The sequence below is a fragment of the Equus caballus genome, chromosome 24 (assembly GCF_041296265.1).
Source record: "Equus caballus isolate H_3958 breed thoroughbred chromosome 24, TB-T2T, whole genome shotgun sequence".
Taxonomy (NCBI): domain Eukaryota; kingdom Metazoa; phylum Chordata; class Mammalia; order Perissodactyla; family Equidae; genus Equus; species Equus caballus.
In genome coordinates, this window is record NC_091707.1 from 42,677,737 (window position 1) to 42,698,676 (window position 20,940).

Consider the following 20,940-nt stretch of genomic DNA (forward strand, 5'->3'; position numbering starts at 1 on the left):
GTGCAATATTTTGGTGGGAAAATAGGCCATATTTGTATTTTTGGACTCAGTTTATTTTTTTCGTAAGCTTTTTTATTGCTCTCAAGGATACTGGCCTATTTTGTACTGATTCTAACTCTGTGGAATGGTAAAGTTGTGTGCAATTCAAGTGCAGTTGAACTGTCACACTGAATATATGTAAATATTTATAAGCTGTTGGTATTATATGAGCAGAAGTACATATTTTTGTGGTAGCCGATAAAGACTTACCTGAATTCAGGTCATAACCATCATAATATGGGAGTGTTAGATTTCTAGTGTGATCAGAAATGCCTTTAATCAAGCCAAGTTTGTAATAATGGCTCAGACTGACCCCATTGCCGTAGTACCATCCGTAAATAAGAGCGGAGAATTTGATGTCATTTTGTAAAACAAGTATAGTGCTGTAGTGATTGCAATTATTTTCTATCTGCATGTTAGATGCCTTTTTCTAAAGTCATCTAGCTTCTTTGTGTTCAGGGACTATTCATTAATCTTTCTCTCTCTCAATCTTTTTGGATAAGTTAGGGTAGCTTAAAACTCCAGAAGCCTGTTCTGAAATATTATCTCGGAGATTCCTTGTGGGACCTCAGATGGACGATGTTGAAGGGTTTTACAGACTGCCTCTTCCAACAAAGTCATCATCTGAAGGTCATTCTTTGATGCGTTCATTTATTCTGCAAACACTTCTTGAATGCCTGCCACGTGCTGCTCTAGGCTCTGGGGAAATAATAGTGAGCAAAAGCAGCTCAGTCTCTGGCTGCATGGAGCTTACAGGGAGGAAGGACATGGGTTAGGAGCCAGGCTGTGCAGCCCATGCCTGATCTCAAATCCCATCCCCGTCACTTATCCACTGATTGGTCTTAGAGAAGCTACTTAACTTGGAGCACTCATTTCCTCTTAGAGGGTAGCAACAGTATAAGATGCATTGCTTTACTATGAGTCCACGCATCTAAAGTTCTTCAAAAAGTATCTGAAACTGTAAATGGTAAGTTGGAAGTGCTCTTGAAAGACTGAAGTGAACGAGTCAAGTGGGCATTTGGTTGTACAGGTAAGGAACTGAGGGCACAGTGGAGGATGGAGATTTAAAGTTATGATTCATTTGCATATAGATGATAATTTAAGCTTAAGGCATGAGTGCCACTTCCTACAGAGGGAAAAGAAGAAGAGTGCCTGGACCCAAGCTTGCTGGACTCACACCAAATGGCTACATTGAAGAGGGAGAGCCTGCAAAATAGGAAATAGCAGGGTGAATAGGAAGAAAAGCAACAGACTGTGATGTCAAAGCAACCAAGGATGAGAATGTTTCAAGAAGGGCATGTACAGCAAGTCTAAATGATGCTGTGAGAACAAGCAGGAGGAAAACAGGCAAAAGCCCTTTGGATTTACCAACCTGGGGCTGATTTTTTACATCAGTGAGATGCTTGTGTGCAAGTAGGAGCAGGAACCAGTGTGAAGTATGATGGTGTGAGAGGGATGGGAGATGAGAACACAGAGATATTGATGATGGACTATTCTTTCTAGGAACTTGGCTAAAAGTTCGGAGAGAAATGTGGGAATAGCTGGAATGGCGATTTGGGGTCAAGGAGATTTTTTTGGGGGGGCATATCAAAGAATGTTTAAAAGTGGATCCAGGGGCCGGCCTGGTGGCCTAGCAGTTAGGCTCACGTGCTCCGCTTTGGCAGCCTGGGTTTTGTGCGTTCGGATCCTGGGCACGGACTTAGCACTGCTCATCCAGCCACGCTGTGGCAGGCATCCCACATATAAAATAGAGAAAGATGGGTGTGAATGTTAGCTCAGAGCCAATCTTCCTCAGCAAAAAGAGGAGGATTGGCAGTAGATGTTAGCTCAGAGCTAATCTTCCTCCAAAAAAAAAAAGAAATAAAAAGAAAAAAATAAATAAAAGTGGATACAGTTTGAGAGAGAGATGTTGTGTCCACAGGGAAGGAGGAGGTAGAGAGTTATGTTCTGGAGAGGCATATGCGGCAAGAGCTCCAAGGAAGAGATAATGTGATGAACATTTAATGAAATAAAGTGAGCACAGATGCAGGTAGACTCGTGTTTGGCAACAGAAAGATGTTGGAGATCCTGTCTGCTGTCTTCTGCTTATCTCCAGATAAAAGCCACGTTGTCTACTGAGTGAGGAGAGAAGTTTGGAGGTCCAAGGAGATGGAAGATTGGTGCCCTCTTTGAGGAGAATGGGAGATGGAGTTTTCCAGAGAAGTATAGTAGGATTGCTCGATGGGTGAGGTCTCACTTTAGCTTGGTGACTTCTTATTTAAGGTAGACCTAGTCTGTGCTGTTAGGTGACTTTCTATGATGGGAATCTGAAACCCAAGAGGCACAGGGGAGACTGGGCCTGTGATTGGTGGAGACGTTTGGTTAATCAGTGCAATGAAAAAACAGAGGGCCAAAGAATCTTGGGTGTTGGCAGAATAATTTTTGAAATGATAGGTTATAAACCCTAAACTGATAAGGAGAGAGATGTGCAGCGGGAAAGCACTGATTTTTTTAACTGACAAAACTGAATTGCAATTTTATTTCTACAATTTGCTACTATTTGAGCTTGAGTAAGTCGCAAATTTCTTCAAGCTTGTTTTGTCACTGTTAATGAGGAATAATAATGACTTGTTCTTCACAGCTCTGTGAGTGTTTCATAACACCAGCAGTGGCTAACACTCCATAGGTATGTGGACATTTAGCTGCATCTGAACTCAAGGTGGAAACCTGTAGGCCTAAGGATGAATTGTGTGAGCATAGTCATTTGCTTATTCCTTCTTTCGAATTATCAAGAACAGTATACACAATGAGCTCAAATGTCTTGTTCTGTCAGCACGGCTTGCCTTTCAAAAAGGAAAGAGAGGGAAGGAAGAGCAAGGAAGGGTGACTTACTCTCCTCCCCACTTCCAGGTAAATGCTGGCAGATTACACTCAGGTGCATGAGAGATTAGGGAAAGCATGGAAAGGGACCCACACATTCAGAATGAGCACTGCGTATTTAAATTGGAGGGTGGAAGATGGAAGAAGAAACCTTTCAGACTCTCTGGAGTTAAGTGCACTTATTGCCTAGACACAGTCTCTTGTAGAGAAAAAAGCAGATATAACAAGATTTTCCATAAATTTTCTGTTTGGTGGATTACTGATACCACTGTGTACAGATTTTTTTTTTTTTGTCACTTGGAATTCAAGGAACTCATGATACTTATGATATCTCATCCCAAGTGATTAGTGTACATAAGGTGTACATAAGGTTGGGCACTTGGTGATTAGTTTCTCCTTCAACAGCTTTTCCCACATGGTTCCACATACAGACCTTCCCAAGCTGCAGGATGTGGTGGCAGCCAACACGGGACTCTTTGACAATGAAGTAGGCATGGAGACTTTGTTGTCTGTCTTGCTACCATCCTGTAAGTAGCCATCAAGTCTTTGGACACCTCCAACCCTTGGCATCTTGATGGTCCGCATCAGCTGGGCAGCCACTTGGTTTCCCACTCCAGTTGAGCCCTGCAGTGATGTGGAGAGAGCAGATAATGGGTTCCCTGGCTAATTACCTTTTACTTCTACGCTGGTCCAACCTCAAAGTGTTACCCACTTCAAATGCCAGGCTATTGCTAGTTTTGTAAATTTAAGCAGTGGGAGGGGCATTGACTTTTGCAGGCAAGTAGGTGTTGGTTTTAGTACCATTATAAGTAATACCGTTCATAAGACCATACACGAAGCCAACTTTTCTTATGGAAAATTTACAATACCATCGTCTCTCCATACCATCTATATGGCTTCAAGCAAATTACTTCATCTCTGTGGACTTCATATGAGGTTGATATACATATTTCCTATGGGTGGTTGTGGGATTAAATGAAATGAAACATTAAAATACTTTTCGTAATGTAAATAGCTTTATGCAAACAGTTATTTGACTGACATGAACCCCTACTCCACACCAGGGGCTGTACCATAGTTATCTTTCTAGTAACTGTCTCTATGCCTGGCAGGGAGTGGGCATTCCTCAATTATTTGCTGGACTGTAGTTGGTGCTGGTCAGACCACAGTGTGAGTCTTGTTTTCCATTCTGTGCAACACATATCAAGAAAGACATTCCCAATGAAGGCATCAGCCTTGCTAAGAGTCAGGAGCAAAAGAAAGAAATGAGACATTTACACAGGAAAGGAGAAGATCTCAGAGACCCAGTAAATGTCTCCACCTATTTGCAGGGTTGATGGATGGGATGGGATGGTGTATATCTGTTATCTCCAAAGAAAATAACTATGATCAAAATAGTGCATGAAAGTTAAAGGAAAGTAAAATTTGATGGATTCAAAAAAACCAACTCTCCACTATGTTAGGGACAAAAGCTCCCTGGAACATGAGGCTTTTTGTTATTGTTGTTTTTTAAAGCTAATAATAGGAATGCCCAGCACATGATTAGTGTATGTTTCCCAGGTGTTAGATAACATTCTAAGTGATTTATAGCCCTTCAATAATTGTGAGAGATTAATACTATCATTTCCTCCATTTTACATATGCGTTCACTGGGGCACAGGGAGGTAAAGTCATGTCCCTAAATGAGCACAGCCTGTCATTGAGAAAGTCATTCAGGCCAACTGTCCCCAGAGCCCAGCTCTTGCTCATTACACTGTCCCTACCTCTCTTAAATCACAGTTTACTGAGTGCCTGCTTGGCATTCTTACTTACTTTACATGCATTATATCTAGTCTTCCCAACAACTTCATAAGCATGACTTAAGATCTCTTGAGATGAAAAAAGAAGTCAGAGAGGTTCAGTCAAGTGCTCATTGTCATGCTAGGAATGAGTGGCTGAGCTGAGGTCAAAACTATCTGACTCCAAACCCTTTGCTCTTTCCATGCCGCCACGCCACCTCTCCACCTCTCACATGTTGGTTTGATGCAGAAGAGAGAAGGATCAATTGTCTCCCTGCCCTGAAAGCAATTCCTGATAGTGAGTGTCTGGGGAGTCAAACCCTAAAGTGGTGATCGTCAGACCTGCCTCGGGAAAGTTGACAAAATGTACAGGTCCCAGCCTTCTTTGAAGACCTGTCGATCCAGAATCTGCAGGGGTGGGACCCAGAAGCCTTCATTTTTCATCACCGTCCCCTAGTGTTTTTGATGACCCTTGGGGCTGGAGAATCACTGGATCAGATGATGGGAAAAATCTCTCCCAAAGAGTCGAGTCTAGGAAATTGGCTATTTTCTATGCCTGAAACATGACGTGGTCAGTATCAGTTTGAGCAAATGAATGAATGTGTGAATGAGTGAACTACTTCCCTTTGAAATGTATTGAAAAGTATCTAGACATCAACTCTAGGGGCGGTCCATCCTTTATGGATTATATACATTTTTCTTTCCTTTAATCCTATTGGTGTTGTCTCAATAAAATTCTCTATTGGTACCTAGTCACAAATGCATTTATTAAACACTCTGAAGGCCCAGTTTTGCAGTCCTGATGATACAGATTTTAATGGACCCAAGGGATGGTCACTGGAAGTTCTCCTAGTGTGTTGAGAGCAGTGTGTGACAGTGATGAATGTGTCCTCAAAGTTTATGCATTTGAGGTTGTAACATTGGTTGCTGTTCTAAACTTACCCCTATTATTTGAACCAACTGCATTGGAAACCACGTGAGAACAACTTTTCAAATGTGTTAGAGAATTTTATACTTGCCAGGAGAATAGCTTTTTTTTTCTTGGTCCAATTTTAATGTTTTCAGTTCTAGACTGACTGGAGCCAGGAAATTGTCAACTGTTTAAATAAAGTGTTTCCTTTCGTTCCATCCCTCCTTCCCTCCTTCTCTCCCTCTTCCCTTCTTTCTCTCTCTTTGTTTTAGCAAAGAAAAATATTTGTCTAATGAAAAACTTCAAGAGTCTTGGTTGAGGTTCAGTGAATGAGATGGAAAAATGGTTTCAAATTAGAGGGCGGCTATTGTTAGATATTTCCCCAATTCCTCTGCTAATCCCCACATCTTGGCCGGCTAACTATAGAACTCTCTTGATTGTTGTATGGACAGTATTTATAACCTATCTTCAGGAATGTGGAAATGTGCACAAGATCTATAAATTGCTTTAGTGTTTCCAGATTGTAACAAAGACATTTGTAGTGTAGTTAGGCCTATGGATTCTGCACCTGTGTATGTCTGATTTTAAGCACAAACTGCCAAACTCCAGAAGCTCTAAGTCCCATGTACCTTGGGAAACTTCTAGGAGAATCTTGCTTCAAGTTGGCTTTCTCATTTGTGTCACTTCATGCACTGTGCTGTCTTGTCACAATCCAGCCAATGCCGAAACCATTAAGATTTTATTAGGTTTGTCCTAGTGTCATTATATTAGGCAATCGGCAGGGCTTATTGACAATTCCTATTTTCTGTACCGTGATTTTTATAGTCTGAGTTTATTAAGTGCTCCTGGAATACAGGCTCCTGGAATTAATTTAAAGAAAAAACTTTTTAGGCAGCACCAGGAGAGAAACAGTTTGCAGAAAGCTTTTACATGATTTATGTGCTTTGAGTCCCAGTTGCTATGAAAAGAGTTAAATTAAAGTGAAGTAGCCGGGGCTAACTGCTGCTGTCACTGTCATCTGTAACAGACTGGCAGGGCCAGGTTCTTACTGTCTCCAAAAAGCATTTCCTGCATGTTGATTTACACCCAGGCTTTGGAAACTGTTTTCTACCTTAAATGAAAATTTCTGTTTTTACCTAGCACCTTCCATTAAGCCATTCCTCACAATCTCTCGTTTCCTGGAGGGGAAACTTATTCAGTGCAGTATTCAAACAAATAGGAAAGAAAAACTATGTTCTCAATATTTGAAATTCATCTTGTAAAGCAAAATGTTTTATTCTCAACATTTAGAGACTTATAAATCAAGTGGCTAATGAATTCAAAACTTGAATTTGTTTATTATTTGGTGGAAACAGGACTACCTCAGTGAGAAGCAGATAAAGAGTTGGGGGGATGTGCTGTGCAGCCAAAGTTTTGTTCCTTCTCTCATCTGGGCTGGGTTTCATGTCTTGATCACATCACAACCAGCTTGGATCTGTGTGCAGATCCAAAGAGTCTCAAATCACTTCCCTGGCTTTCACCTTTTCATCCTTCAGATCGTCGCATAGATAATCTTTCTCTGCAGCATTTTCCTGATACTCCATGGACTAGGTTAGAACTCTTTACACACTACTGTAATTCCCTGATGCCCTAAAGTTAGAGCTCTTTACAAGTACCCAGTTCGGTCATTCTCTGCTTATTCATTCTCCCCTTCGCTAACCTTTAAACCTCATGAAACCAAAACCACACCAGCTCTGCCTAAGACTGTATCCTCATTCTAGTGCCCAAGAAATATTGATTGAATAAATAAATGAAAAATACATTGCATTTGCACGCTTTGTTGGTGTCCATGCTCAAGACGCATTTTTAGGTTCTGTTTCCTGGAAATATATCTTCAGTTTCCTCTATAAAATCAGAAGAATAATGCTAACCTTCTAAGGTACTTGTAAGATGGTGTAGGTTCTCAGCTGACAGGGGTTCTCAACTGGGGAGGATTTTGCCACCCCCGGGGACATATATATGGCAATGTCTGATGACATTTTTGGACGCTCATGGCAGCCTCACAATAAAAGAATTATTTGGCCCAAAATGTCAGTAGTGTTGAGTTTGAGAAATCCTGGGGTAGGTGAAAGTGCATAGAATTTGGCAGGTCAAAGGTGATTTTATTTTGTTCTGCATATTGGAGTTCACCTCTTTGGATATCATTAATCATAACAAATACACAGAGAATAACAGTTTATATTCATTACGATCTCACCACGTATCAGGCACCAAATGAGCTTTTCACAAATATTATGCTATTTAATCCCTTCAACAGTGCTGGGCGTTAGAAGCTATTATCCTCATTTTTCAGGTGAGGAGACTAAGACTTAAAAGGTTAAGTAATTTGTCCAAAGTCTTGCAGCTACTAAGTGTCAGAGTTGCGATGAGAACTCAGGGCCTCTGCTTTTGACCATTATATTACACTACTTTATAAATACCGTCTCCAGCTGAAGGTCTAAAATCATTTCTGCCTTCAGTATTCCATAGGACTTCCAGCTGAAAATATAGAGGAAATTTTAGCCTACCTAAATTTGAAAAAATCATTATTGCCTTGGTGTTTGTAATTTTACACTTGCACTAATTTGAACAAAGATCCAGTATACTGGCTGACATCATATGGAGGCTGTTGTTGATCCAAGGATTAGAACAAATCTGCTATGCACTGTTATTTTGTGGAATTCCCAAGAAGCTCAAAGAAAGCCCTGAAAGTTTGTTTTCATTCAAAATTGACCTTGTCATAGGGGATCAGCACATGGTGATCTAGATGGGACTTTTCTCCTGTGAAGGTGGATAAACGGTGACAGTTTGGCCCACGTAATCTTACTAGGAGTTTTCTTCGGGACCACATCCTCCCCTTACATGATTATAAAAGAACTACTCATAAGTAAAATACACCTGCAAGAGAGCAAGGCCTGGGGCACAGAGCTGGTTGGTGGGACTTTCTCCTCTTCCTTCAGAGGACATAGGTCATGCAAGTGAAAAATTTCCCATGTGAATACACCATGATGGTCCCCAGGTCTGTCCCTGAGTACTTTACCTCCCAATGATTACTGCCTTGATGAGGCTTTTAGCTGGTAAACTTTCCAAGTAAACTCTGTCATCCTCAAGTATTGGTTTGTTGTTTTTCAGGCCCTGAAAACTTGGCTTCTCAACACAGTTAAGCATCTATTCTTTTTACATAGACACGTACTTAGAGACCCTGAAACAGCTGTTTTTCTCCCTTAAAAAATTCTGTTCATTGTGTGCTACTATCACACTTGGACGATTCCTGTGGAATACACAAAAATATATTAGATTCTATTCTTTTAGCATCACTTTCCTACCTCTTTTGAAGAGTAAATGCTAATGGCACGAAACAGTTTTTTGTTCTTAAATAAAAGATGCTGTCTAAAAGTGGGCTCCTCTGATTACAAATAACTCTTTTAGCTCCTACTTGACATTAGTGGTTGTCATTCAGACAAATATTTTGCAAGAGTCCTTTGAGGCCAAGTGACTTATATAGTCATTGCACTGCTCCCCCTATAAGATGTTATTTACATATAAGAGGTAACTTGAGGGCCCAGCCCGATGGTGTAGTGGTTACATTTGTATGCTCCACTTCAGCCGCCCGGGGTTTGCGGGTTCCCATCCTGGGCACAGACCTACACACAGCTCATCAAGCCACGCTGTGATGGCATCCCGCATACAAAATAAAGGAACATTGGCACAGATGTTAGCTCAGAGACAATCTTCCTCACCAAACAAAGATCTAATTTGAGACTATCTCCTGATGATAAAAGTGTTTAGTATGCATTATGCCTTTACACTTCTCAAAAGAGTCAATTGAAATGCTTGTGGGTTTATTTTGCATTTAATAAATTAAAACATTTGAGTGATCAAATAAGATAATACTGTGTGTAGGGCAATGCTTCTCAGACTTTAATGTGCCTACCCTAAGCTCTTACTCACATGCAGATTCTGTGTTTCTAACAACTTCCCAGGTCAAGCTCAAGCTGCTGGACCAAGGATCACACTTAAGTAGCAAGTTATTAGGGAGCACTGAGATGGTTTGAAAATGTGAAACCTGAGCTAAGGGTGGCATCAAGCTGATGGCATTAAACTCATTTTTCTTATACTACCCTTAGTTCTATTACAAATTATTCTTTAAGCTTGTAGGGAGATTTTTGCTAAAGGGGATAGCTCCGGTTCAGTGGCAAAACATGTAAGTTTAAACAAATTCAATAATGTTTGATTTTTAACAAAGTATCACATCCATCTGCTTTTGGCTAGAAAGAGACTCCCTGTCTCCCCCATTTTTAAATGTTTAAACGTTATGAACAACAAAAAATGAATTTTTACCATTTCTGGTCTTCAAAGGCATTTTTTATATGGTTTACAATCTTTTAAATTGTAGAGCAAACTTACAATATTCTTGACACTTAAATAGCACTTACAGTGTTTTTTCTTTTCTAATTATGTTTCTAAAGATAGCTAAAGGAACAAGTTCAAATAGTTCCTCTGTGCTTTTCGATATAAGATGTTTCGATCTCTGAGTATTGGTGAGAATTAAGAGACTCATAGCTAGCTGTGTCCTGTCATGTTAGCTTATTTCGTAGGGAAATCAAATCTGGCACCTTTCAATTAACTTCTTTACCTCTCTAATCTAAAAACAGATGGAACATGTTCTGGAGCAAGAAAGCATGATTACTTTCTGTGGATTGCCTTTATTTCTCCAACTGTGCCTTGTATCGTTTCAAAGTTTGCTGAAAGTCCTCTTTAAAAGCAGGAAAACACTCACAAATGGGAGGAAGGTGGTTTTGCTGCAAAACAATTTATTCCCACCCATGAGCTTGGCAACTCTCAATGGGATCACAGTGGTGTATCTCATCTGTACCTGTCGGTCCCAAAAGAGGGGTAACTGGACATGTGTCATGGACTGGAGTTTGATCATTCTGCTTGGTAACTTGAGTGTAAGCCGTTTTGGAGGAAGACAAAGATGAGAGGAGGGAAGAAGTGGGGAAGCAGGAAGAAGTGCTGTCTCTGCTTTCACTCATGCTTCTGTGCGTTAGGTTTATACTGCGTCGTCAAAGTGTCAGATCAAAAGGATGCCTCTTTTTAAATGACTTTGTCAGTCCTCGTTTTGCACTTGTTTATTTATAACTATAAAGAGTTTCACATTTTCCCTTAAATTTTATTAGTTGCTCAGTCACTCATTTCATCTTGAAACAAGACAATGACCAGTTGGATTTGTAGGTCATCATTATTTAATTCAGCGGATTCAGCAGCGTGCCTATTGTGCAAATAGATATTTAAGGGAAGATACTGATTGAGATGGAAAATTCACAATGTGATCATTGATAGTGAGAGGTAACAGTATGATTTTTTTTGAAGATAATTGAATCATTCACCTCTTGAATACTTTTCAACTAAATTATTGTTACTTAGAATATCATTGAATGCCAACACACTGACTCTGGTCGTTTATCCCCAATCACATTATTCTTGAAAGGTGTACAGTCAGATCAATACATCTTCCATTAATATCTTTAACTGACTCTTCTCTCTCTACTTTCCTACAACAGATTGCAGATCGAGCTTAATCAAGAAGTTCGTAGGCTGATCAACACTCAGCTGACCTGCAACAGAAGAAAGGAGGTCTGCCTTCCCAGTTGGGCCCCTGTTGACCGCTGATAACTTGGCATCACTCATTGCCCGTGTGAAAATTCTCCCTATTGAAATTTTTTCGCACATGGAGGACAACAGCAAAGAGGGCAACACAGGCTGATAAGACCAGAGACCGCAGGAAGATTCTTTTACCGTGGGCCTTTGAGACTTTTCTTCTAGTTGGAGTTCTGGACTTGACAGAACCCCATCCAGTCATTTTGGTTTTACTATCTGTTTTTTTGTTCTTTTTCTTTTCCTCATCACGTTGTATTTTATTTCTGTACTTCAGAAATGGGCCTACAGACTACACAGTGGCCCAGCCATGGGGCTTTTTTCCTGAAATCTTGGCTTCTCATTTCCCTGGGGCTCTACTCACAAGTGTCAAAAATCCTGGCGTGCCCTAGCGTGTGCCGCTGCGACAGGAACTTTGTCTACTGTAATGAGCGAAGCTTGACCTCAGTGCCTCTTGGGATCCCGGAGGGCGTAACCGTACTCTACCTCCACAACAACCAAATTAATAATGCTGGATTTCCTGCAGAACTGCACAACGTACAGTCGGTGCACACCGTCTACCTTTACGGCAACCAACTGGATGAATTCCCCATGAATCTTCCCAAGAATGTCAGAGTCCTCCATTTGCAGGAAAACAATATTCAGACCATATCACGGGCAGCTCTTGCCCAGCTCTTGAAGCTCGAAGAGCTACATCTGGATGACAATTCTATATCCACAGTGGGGGTGGAAGATGGGGCCTTCCGGGAGGCTGTTAGTCTGAAATTGTTGTTTCTGTCCAAGAATCACCTGAGCAGTGTGCCTGTTGGGCTTCCTGTGGACTTGCAAGAGCTGAGAGTGGATGAGAATCGAATTGCTGTCATATCAGACATGGCCTTTCAGAACCTCACGAGCTTGGAGCGTCTGATCGTGGATGGGAACCTACTGACCAACAAGGGCATTGCTGAGGGCACCTTCAGCCATCTCACCAAGCTCAAGGAATTTTCAATCGTACGGAATTCACTCTCCCACCCACCTCCTGATCTCCCAGGTACACATCTGATCAGGCTCTATCTGCAGGACAACCAGATAAACCACATCCCTTTGACAGCCTTCTCAAATCTCCGCAAGCTGGAGCGACTGGATATATCCAACAACCAACTGCGCATGTTGACTCAAGGGGTCTTTGATAACCTCTCCAACCTGAAGCAGCTCACTGCTCGGAATAACCCTTGGTTTTGTGACTGCAGTATTAAGTGGGTCACAGAATGGCTCAAATATATCCCTTCATCTCTCAATGTGCGGGGTTTCATGTGCCAAGGTCCTGAACAAGTCCGGGGGATGGCTGTTAGGGAGTTGAATATGAATCTCTTGGCGTGTCCCACCACGACCCCTGGCCTGCCTCTCTTCACCCCAGCCCCAAGTACAGTTTCTCCCACAACTCAGCCTCCCACACTCTCTGTCCCAACCCCCAGCAGAAGCTATACGCCTCTAACTCCTACTACATCGAAACTTCCCACAATTCCCGACTGGGATGGCAGAGAAAGAGTGACCCCACCTATTTCTGAACGGATCCAACTCTCTATCCATTTTGTGAATGACACTTCCATTCAAGTCAGCTGGCTCTCTCTCTTTACTGTGATGGCCTACAAACTCACGTGGGTGAAAATGGGCCACAGTCTAGTAGGGGGCATTGTTCAGGAACGCATAGTCAGTGGTGAGAAGCAACATTTGAGCCTGGTTAACTTAGAGCCCAGATCCACCTATCGGATTTGTTTAGTGCCACTGGATGCTTTTAACTACCGAGCTGTGGAAGACACCATCTGTTCCGAGGCCACCACGCATGCCTCCTATGTGAACAATGGCAGTAACACCGCTTCCAGCCACGAGCAGACGACGTCCCACAGCATGGGCTCCCCTTTTCTGCTGGCTGGCCTGATTGGGGGCGCAGTGATATTTGTGCTGGTGGTCTTACTCAGCGTCTTTTGCTGGCACATGCACAAAAAGGGGCGCTACACCTCGCAGAAGTGGAAATACAACCGAGGCCGGCGGAAAGATGACTATTGCGAGGCAGGCACCAAGAAGGACAATTCCATCCTGGAGATGACGGAAACCAGCTTTCAGATCGTCTCCTTAAATAACGATCAGCTCCTTAAAGGAGATTTCAGACTGCAGCCCATTTACACCCCAAATGGGGGCATTAGTTACACAGACTGCCATATCCCCAACAACATGCGATACTGCAACAGCAGTGTGCCAGACCTGGAGCACTGCCATACGTGACAGCCAGAGGCCCAGCGTTATAAAGGCGGACAGTAAAACTCTTGAGAACACACACGTGTGTGCACATAAAGACACGCAAATTACATTTGATAAATGTTACACGGATGCATTTGTGCATTTGAATACTCTGTAATTTATACGGTGTACTATATAATGGGATTTAAAAAAAAGTGCTATCTTTTCTATTTCAAGTTAATTACAAACAGTTTTGTAACTCTTTGCTTTTTAAATCTTAAAAAAAAAATAGTTGCTGAAGTACTGTACAGGGTTGTACAATGAGAACCCAACGCCAAGGGAAAAGAATGAGTGATTCTTCCTCATGATGCTCATTAACCACTTCGCTGTTGAAGCTGTCAGAATAAATTCCTTTCTTAGAGTGGGTGGTCAGATGAAAGGGCAGGTTAAAATGGACTTATCAGGGGAGGATAAAGAATATGGGTAAAACAAGAAAGGACCCAGATATCTTCATGCTATTTCTGTACTTTCTAGTCTGGAAGAAGAGTTAAAAATTCCAAAGTATAAGAAAGGAGGTAGTTACCATGGTTTGACCAAAAAGAAGAAATGTAGAAAGCATCACGAGGAAGTGAGTTCCCATGAGCCAAGTTAACCCAACCTGGCAGAATGGATAAAATGAGATGACATTTGAAAAGACCTCGCAACTCCAGGGTTGGCTTTCTGACTGGGAACTTAAAAATCACTCCTCGTGCCTCCCAAACCCTATGTGATAAGAGAGTTAGAGACCTGAATCTTATTTCAGTCATCTTCAGGGGCAGCTATGATGTCCCAGCAAGGAAACTCCCTTTAAAAGTGTTACTATTCAAATTATATGTCGGGTTGAATCACATTCAACAGAGATATATTCTAGAATACTTTTTTTAGAAGAGGCTAATAAAATAACAGGAAGAATTATATTGAATGGAATTATTTTTGATAATGAGAATTATTTGGGTAGATTCACTGCAGCTATGTCAACATGATATTTAGACCAACAGGGGATCAATATTTGGAATATACTAAACTGGTTACTTAAAAATTATTGATACCATTTAGACAAAAGCAAGTGATCCGTGGTTCTGCTATACTGCATCAATGGACTTTGTTAGTATCATGTTGAAATAGCTTGAATTAATACCTTTATCCCCTCGCAAATTCTTGTCTTCCAATCACCTCACATATATTTTCATAATTAGCTGTTTATGCTATGTTTGTTTTATCCCCCTCTGCTCAAAATTTGAAGGAAAATTATGGATGCCAGTCTTGGTTGCACAAAATATCCATAAACATTTAACACTTTAAAATGCACACTAATTTTCACTGCTAATAATTCTGTAAGGACACATCAAAGCTGGCCAAAATATATTGTTTGTTTGTTTATTTTAAAGCAATACTGAGTTTCCACCTTGGGCTGACTTTGATCCTGTTCCATTTTTGAAATTTCATTTATTCCTTTTCAATCTTGGATGTTCCTCTTCTTTGGGAATCGTGGAGGGATCATCAATCTTATAATAACAGGATAACAGATGAAAAATGGACAAGTCATAGAATGAAGTGTTGTTCCCCTAACCTTGGCAGAGCAGGGCATAGAGCAGAGGGCACAGAGAAGAGAGGGATATCCCGGCTTAGTTCTAGATGTTTTTGGAGCAATGTCCATCCTCAGAGAGTATGTATAATTTACCCCTTTCTATCCCTTAGATGTAGAAGGGCTATCGATCACATACATTATTTAAAATATACACTCTTGGAACGTTCATCTTAAAATCAAATTTAGGCATTTCACTCTATGCACATTTGCTTTACCACTGGCCACTATTTTCTGGACCCATGAAGTTAATGTCACAATCATTTTTGCTTTCTATTTCTCTCACTTTTAACAAAATAGAACTGTGATGTGTCTTCTTTGTAAAAGTTTAGGTATAAAATGCTATGCAAGTTTTTCTTTATAGTAAGAGCTTTATTTTCTTTAATAATATACCCCAACTTATATGTTTTAATCTCCCTTGTCCCTCAGAATAAGCGAAATTACAGAATAACTGAAGCTATAATCTTGTAGACACAAGAGTCAAAACTGTGCAGTCAGTCGAGCTGAAATTAACTACGAATTAATTTTAATTAATTCTAAAGCGACTTTGGTTTCCATGTTAGTCTCTTAGCTAGCAAGTTTTGCCTGTTGCTTTTTTAAAGCTGGATCCACACAGTGAAGGGACAAGACAGTCTGTGAAGGTGATCAGTATAGCAGTAAAATTCAGGACAAGGACATGGGGTTTTGTGTATTTAACTGGATAATTCCCTTCCACTCTCCTCTTCCCCTTGGCTGTGTAGATAAAACTATGTGTTCAAATGATGGTACTTTGACTTTTGAGAGTTTCTTTTCCTTTTATCCACAAAATAATCTTTCTCATTTATTTGTATGTATGTATAACCCAACGAGGGATGTTTGGCTGCTGAAACTTCTTTGTTTTGGGCCAAGAAGACCAAGGTTGGAGAGATTTCGACAATGTCTTATGGGATTCATGGAATTATTTTGGGCTTAAGTGGTACAACGGACATCTAGTCATGTGAAATGGTTAGAATGATCTGAAATGGTTCCTTTGCTAGAATGTGTTCCTGAAGAGAGAGAATCTAGTTATAGGCTTTATTTTGATCTTGTGCACAACATGACAAAGACTGCTAAAATTAAGATCAATCTCCCGTTTGTAATAGTGCCCTTGGAGCTCTCGCTTACACCAGGATAGAAAGCACATCATGGAATTTGTAATGTCTTATGTGTCTTAGAAAAACTGCTGGACACCCCTCAGTGGTGGATTGCTTTGATTGGCATTTTCAGTCACAGGAATGTGTTTTGTCCATATATCTGCTCTGTGTTTGGGCCTTTCTTGCTGTTATTACTACATATTTTGAGGAGATTAATCGAGAGTCAAAGTTGAAGGTACAGGCCACATCCATGAACAAAGCCAATCTCAGTGGTTTATAAAGAACTGGATGCCATCTGACCAAATGAGATGATTTCAGATAGTATATGACCACTTTGAGAGCTAGATGACTCTCACTGTGCAGGGGGAATTTCAAAAGAAAAAGGCACAGCCCTGATCACAGTGATATCATTGACCGTCATTCATACCCAGGATTGTCATTAATACCTACTTGTTTGGGGAGAATTGTTTGATCATGGGAGAGACCGTGAGCTTCCCTCAAAGCTGACCCATGCCATGGGACAACCACAGGCGAGACAAAAAGTATGTTCCCTGCCTATTTTCCTTGTGTAACAAGTGGAAAACACACTACCCTGTGAGAAATAATGCAATTTCTAATTTTCTGAATGTTTGTTGAAAATACAATTGGATATTTTCCCTGAGGTTAAAGAAAAGCGTAATGTGACCAGTCTTGTAAAAAGTATTAATGAAGTAGCTAATATGACTGCCCAATTTCCTGCTAGTGCAGATTGCAGTGGTCTTCGCTGTTTCACAGGAGTCAAAACTTCCCTCCCTGCTGAGGAGGACAAGCTCTTCATGTTGTGTGCAGAGCATCATTCCAGACACAAGGCAACGTTGTTGCAGTCCACAGGGAGCAGATGCTGAACTTGATCAGCAAACCTCAGCCACAGAGCCCACTGCGACTTTTGACAGTGAAGTAGTTACTTTCCATTAACTTCTTTGTTTATAGCATTTTTCTCTAACCTATAACAAGGAGACATTAAATTTTACTTTACACCATGAGAGTAATGGTTTTGCTCATGACTTACCTTGCCAGCTTCATGAGAAAGAAAAATAGAAAAAAGTGCCCGAAAGAGAAAGAGACATATACACGAAACAAACAAAAACCCCCTCCTAGTTTTAGTCTTGTCAAACCTTCAGTGATACTCTGTTTTTTAAGTCAAAATACTAATGTAGGAAGCTGTAGTTTACAATCTGCTCTGACTTCTTCAGCAGGGTCGAAAGACGACTGCTGGCAATGGGGGATGCCTGTCACTGTCTGTGGGGAGAAAGTTTTGTACATGTATGATATCGTTGTTAGAACAGATCAGATTCTTTTGCTACAGTTTTTGTTTTTTCTTTTTCTAGCAGCACATCCAGCAGAAGAGCACAAAGCAAGGCCATTGCAACAGACATTTTTAAACTACTATAAAACACACACGTGCGTGCACACCCACAGAACACACACAAACACACACACTGGGGCATTTGTAAAGGGATTCACGGGATGTAAGATTTATAGGCAAGTGAAGGCGTCGCCACTGTGTGTCCCTCATAGGACCAGTCTTTACTCACTGAAAGTTAATCCTGATGATTTGTTATTGTTTGAACCATGTGTTGACTTGCTTCTGGTTTATGTTTAGTGTGTTCTCGCTGACAAGGGACTACAAGGGGCTGGAAGATTTGGCATCACACATCCTCTGAGACCTACCATGTCGCACACTTTGTTAACGCCAAACTTCACTCTACACTATACAGGACCTTGTTGATATATTCAGTAAAGGCTTATTTTAAAAGAAAACCACATTGTGTTTATCTGAGTAAGTTCATTGGGATACAGTTCATTGTGTTGTTAACGGCAAAGAGAAATGAAGAATGCTTCCTGTGGATGCAGGAGGATGGCAGGAATGAAGGAGGTAATAGAATTTTTCATCTTCTCCTACCTTGAAGACAACTTCTGTTTTTTAAGGCGTTTGGCCCTTTTAGTGTGAGGAATTTATATAAAATCCTCATGTTCTTTTCTGTTTCCTGACTAAATCGTGTGTTGCTATGAGTATCTTTTAAATATACACACATACATTGAGCATATTATTTTATATCTGTGAAATCTATGTTGTTTAGGATATAGTAAATACCAATGTAGTTATCCAATCAGAATAGTCTTTTTCCCTATTTCGTAGTATACACTATTGGTTTTAAATGTCAATTCTCATGGTATTTTTCTACTTCATAATTGTTCATAGCTCATCCACCCACACTTTCAGTGAGCACTGATGAAAACATATCCATTGAGATGTTTAAGTTTGACTGGATTAATCTCATGATTTTCCAAAACTCCTTTCTCTAACCCCTCTTGGCCATTTCACTAATAATGTGTTTGACAGAGATGGAATCAGGAAATAAAATCATGACACTTCACTTAACAATATTAATTATTTGCAGGATCTCTGTTGGAAAATTAACTATAGAAGACAGTGGTAACAGGCTATTCATATTACATTTGGGAGGTCTTCTGTAAAATAATGTCCGCATATTCTTGGCTACTTTTGCCAAGAGTTACAAACTTTATTCTATAGAGACCAGAACCTTAGTCAAGGAATACCATTCATTCAAAATTTATTAAACTCCTTCTGCTCTGTTTCAGGCACTGGTCTGAGTTCAGAGGTTTCATAGAAGAATAAAATACAGTCTTAGCCAAATCAAGCATGTCTTCTACTCCACTATGTTCCTAAAGAAATGTGTTTGTTCATCCAATGTATTTACTCCTCATCTACTTTCTACAGAGTACTCTGTTAGGTTCCACTGGGGATTCAGAGAAAGCTATGACTTCACTGCTAAGGAGCTCACAGATGGTGGAATAAACTCATTTTCTAACACATTCCAGTGTCTCAGAGCCCATGTAGTAACTGTACATTGTTTCAAACTCAACAGAATATCTAAGGTAATAAAAGAGACATACATACTTGGTCAATTTGATGATGCATCTATCATATATTTTAGATCATCTTGGTGTTTAATAGGTGGAACAAAATGATAGTGCATTGATAAAATCAGAGCTCTATGTGAATTAAATTTTCAAGTTTATACCAAGTACTTGAAAATTTAGAAATTGTATTTGGTAATTATATGTGCAATCTCTTAAATTTCCATTGAACACCAGGATAGAAATCAATCCAAAATAATAATAATGGTGTCTGACTCCATGGACTCTTTAACTGTTTTCTTCCCTCTTAGTAAATTGACTAGCCTTAAGATTGACTAGCCTTCAGGACAAATTCTTAGCCAATGTTTAAGATTTTTTGATGATGGAGATACCATAACTTCACTCAGTGGATGCATTTATCCATTAGTGTTTGTGACAAATCAAGGGAATATTTTTAAAAACCTCAAAATGTCTGTGTTTTATAAATCTGTTGGTCATCCCTTCCTATTTTTAATAGAAATCCTGTTTTTGTGATTATTTGATGGTTGCACATTTAATTGATTTGAAAGCTTCAGATGGAATCAGATATGTCTACACCCACAGGGTGAGCTGAGAGAACTATTAGAAGGACTTGAGTCAGGTTATTTTTAGTAATGAATTTGTTTCATACTTGAGAGGTTGCTCTAAGTATTTTTTAGATCTGCTGAAGCTGCTCAAATGTCAGAATGTATTATGGCATTAACAAACTGGCGTCTGGATTTATGCTTTTCTTTATAGCACAAATAATATGTGCTTTAGAGGATATTATTCAACCTTTACTTTTATTAGTTATACAGAAAGTTAGGGATAAAGAATTTTTAATGTTATACTCCAAACCAGATACCATTGTAGCACATACACCAACTAAGGATCACATTTGCCCATTTTCTTGCTGTGAAGTCTAAACTAGATGAAAATTTCAATATATCCTTAGGGGGATTCTTGTCATTTCGATGACATAATAAATCTCCATATTGGGTCGATCTTTTCCTAATCAAATATAAAACTGTGCTGGCTCAGAGAGTCTGCTAAACTTTCTGGTTTGGGTAGTATGGGCTTTTCTTAGTATAGTTTTGTTTTCATTCAGTAGATATTTCCTGAGGCCTCATAGGTTTTGGTGGTAAGACTTTTCCAGGAGAGTTAACTTTGCGTCACCAAAAGTCTTTCCTAGAAGTTGCTGGTATTCAACACATGGCCTAGGCTATTCCTGCCTCTTTGCCTTCGTTGAGTGCTGGCACTCCTACGTTTAAACAATCAGCCGGCAATTCTAGTTTCAGCACCTACCTGCTCTCTCAAACGTTTCTTCTCTCAGTTTCCTAACTCCGACATGGCTAAGATCCTTCCTCTAGCCTATCTCATGTCAACCTTTCCTACACACAGCAGGACAAAGGATAATCTATTAAGAATGCTTGTTTGTGACACTGTCTTGCTTTCAAACTATTCCATTACCATTACTGTGAGAGAGAATTCCAACGCCTTGTGTGACATCTGTGTCGTCCCACATATGTTGCTCCCTGACATTCCTTAGCAGTGTTTCCTCCTCATTTATGATGTGCTCTTGACTAGATAGAGAGTTACAGTGAGCCAAGAGCTTTCCATCTCTCTCCAAGAGATCGCAAGCGCCTTCACACTGCTATAGTTTTGCTCCAGGTCTTTCATCCTATGACATTCACTTTCTCCTTTGTCTGGTGATGTGTTCCTCTTTCAAGATACAATTCAAATGCCTGCCTCTCGGAAAACTTCTTGAATCACACCTGCCAATTA

General features: G+C 40.2%; 1 protein-coding gene across 4 annotated transcripts in view; it reads left to right on the forward strand.

Moving 5' to 3' along the window:
- Positions 1-19,191, forward strand: part of FLRT2 (fibronectin leucine rich transmembrane protein 2) — a 97,356-nt gene extending 78,165 nt beyond the window's left edge. For 3 of the 4 annotated variants that reach the window (XM_023628211.2, XM_023628212.2, XM_070249130.1), the window contains exon 2: positions 11,169-18,015. In XM_023628211.2, coding sequence (XP_023483979.1) covers positions 11,542-13,524 — 1,983 coding nt within the window. In that variant the 5' untranslated portion in view covers positions 11,169-11,541 and the 3' untranslated portion in view covers positions 13,525-18,015. 4 annotated transcript variants of the gene reach the window in all.
- The last annotated feature ends 1,749 nt before the right edge of the window (positions 19,192-20,940 follow it).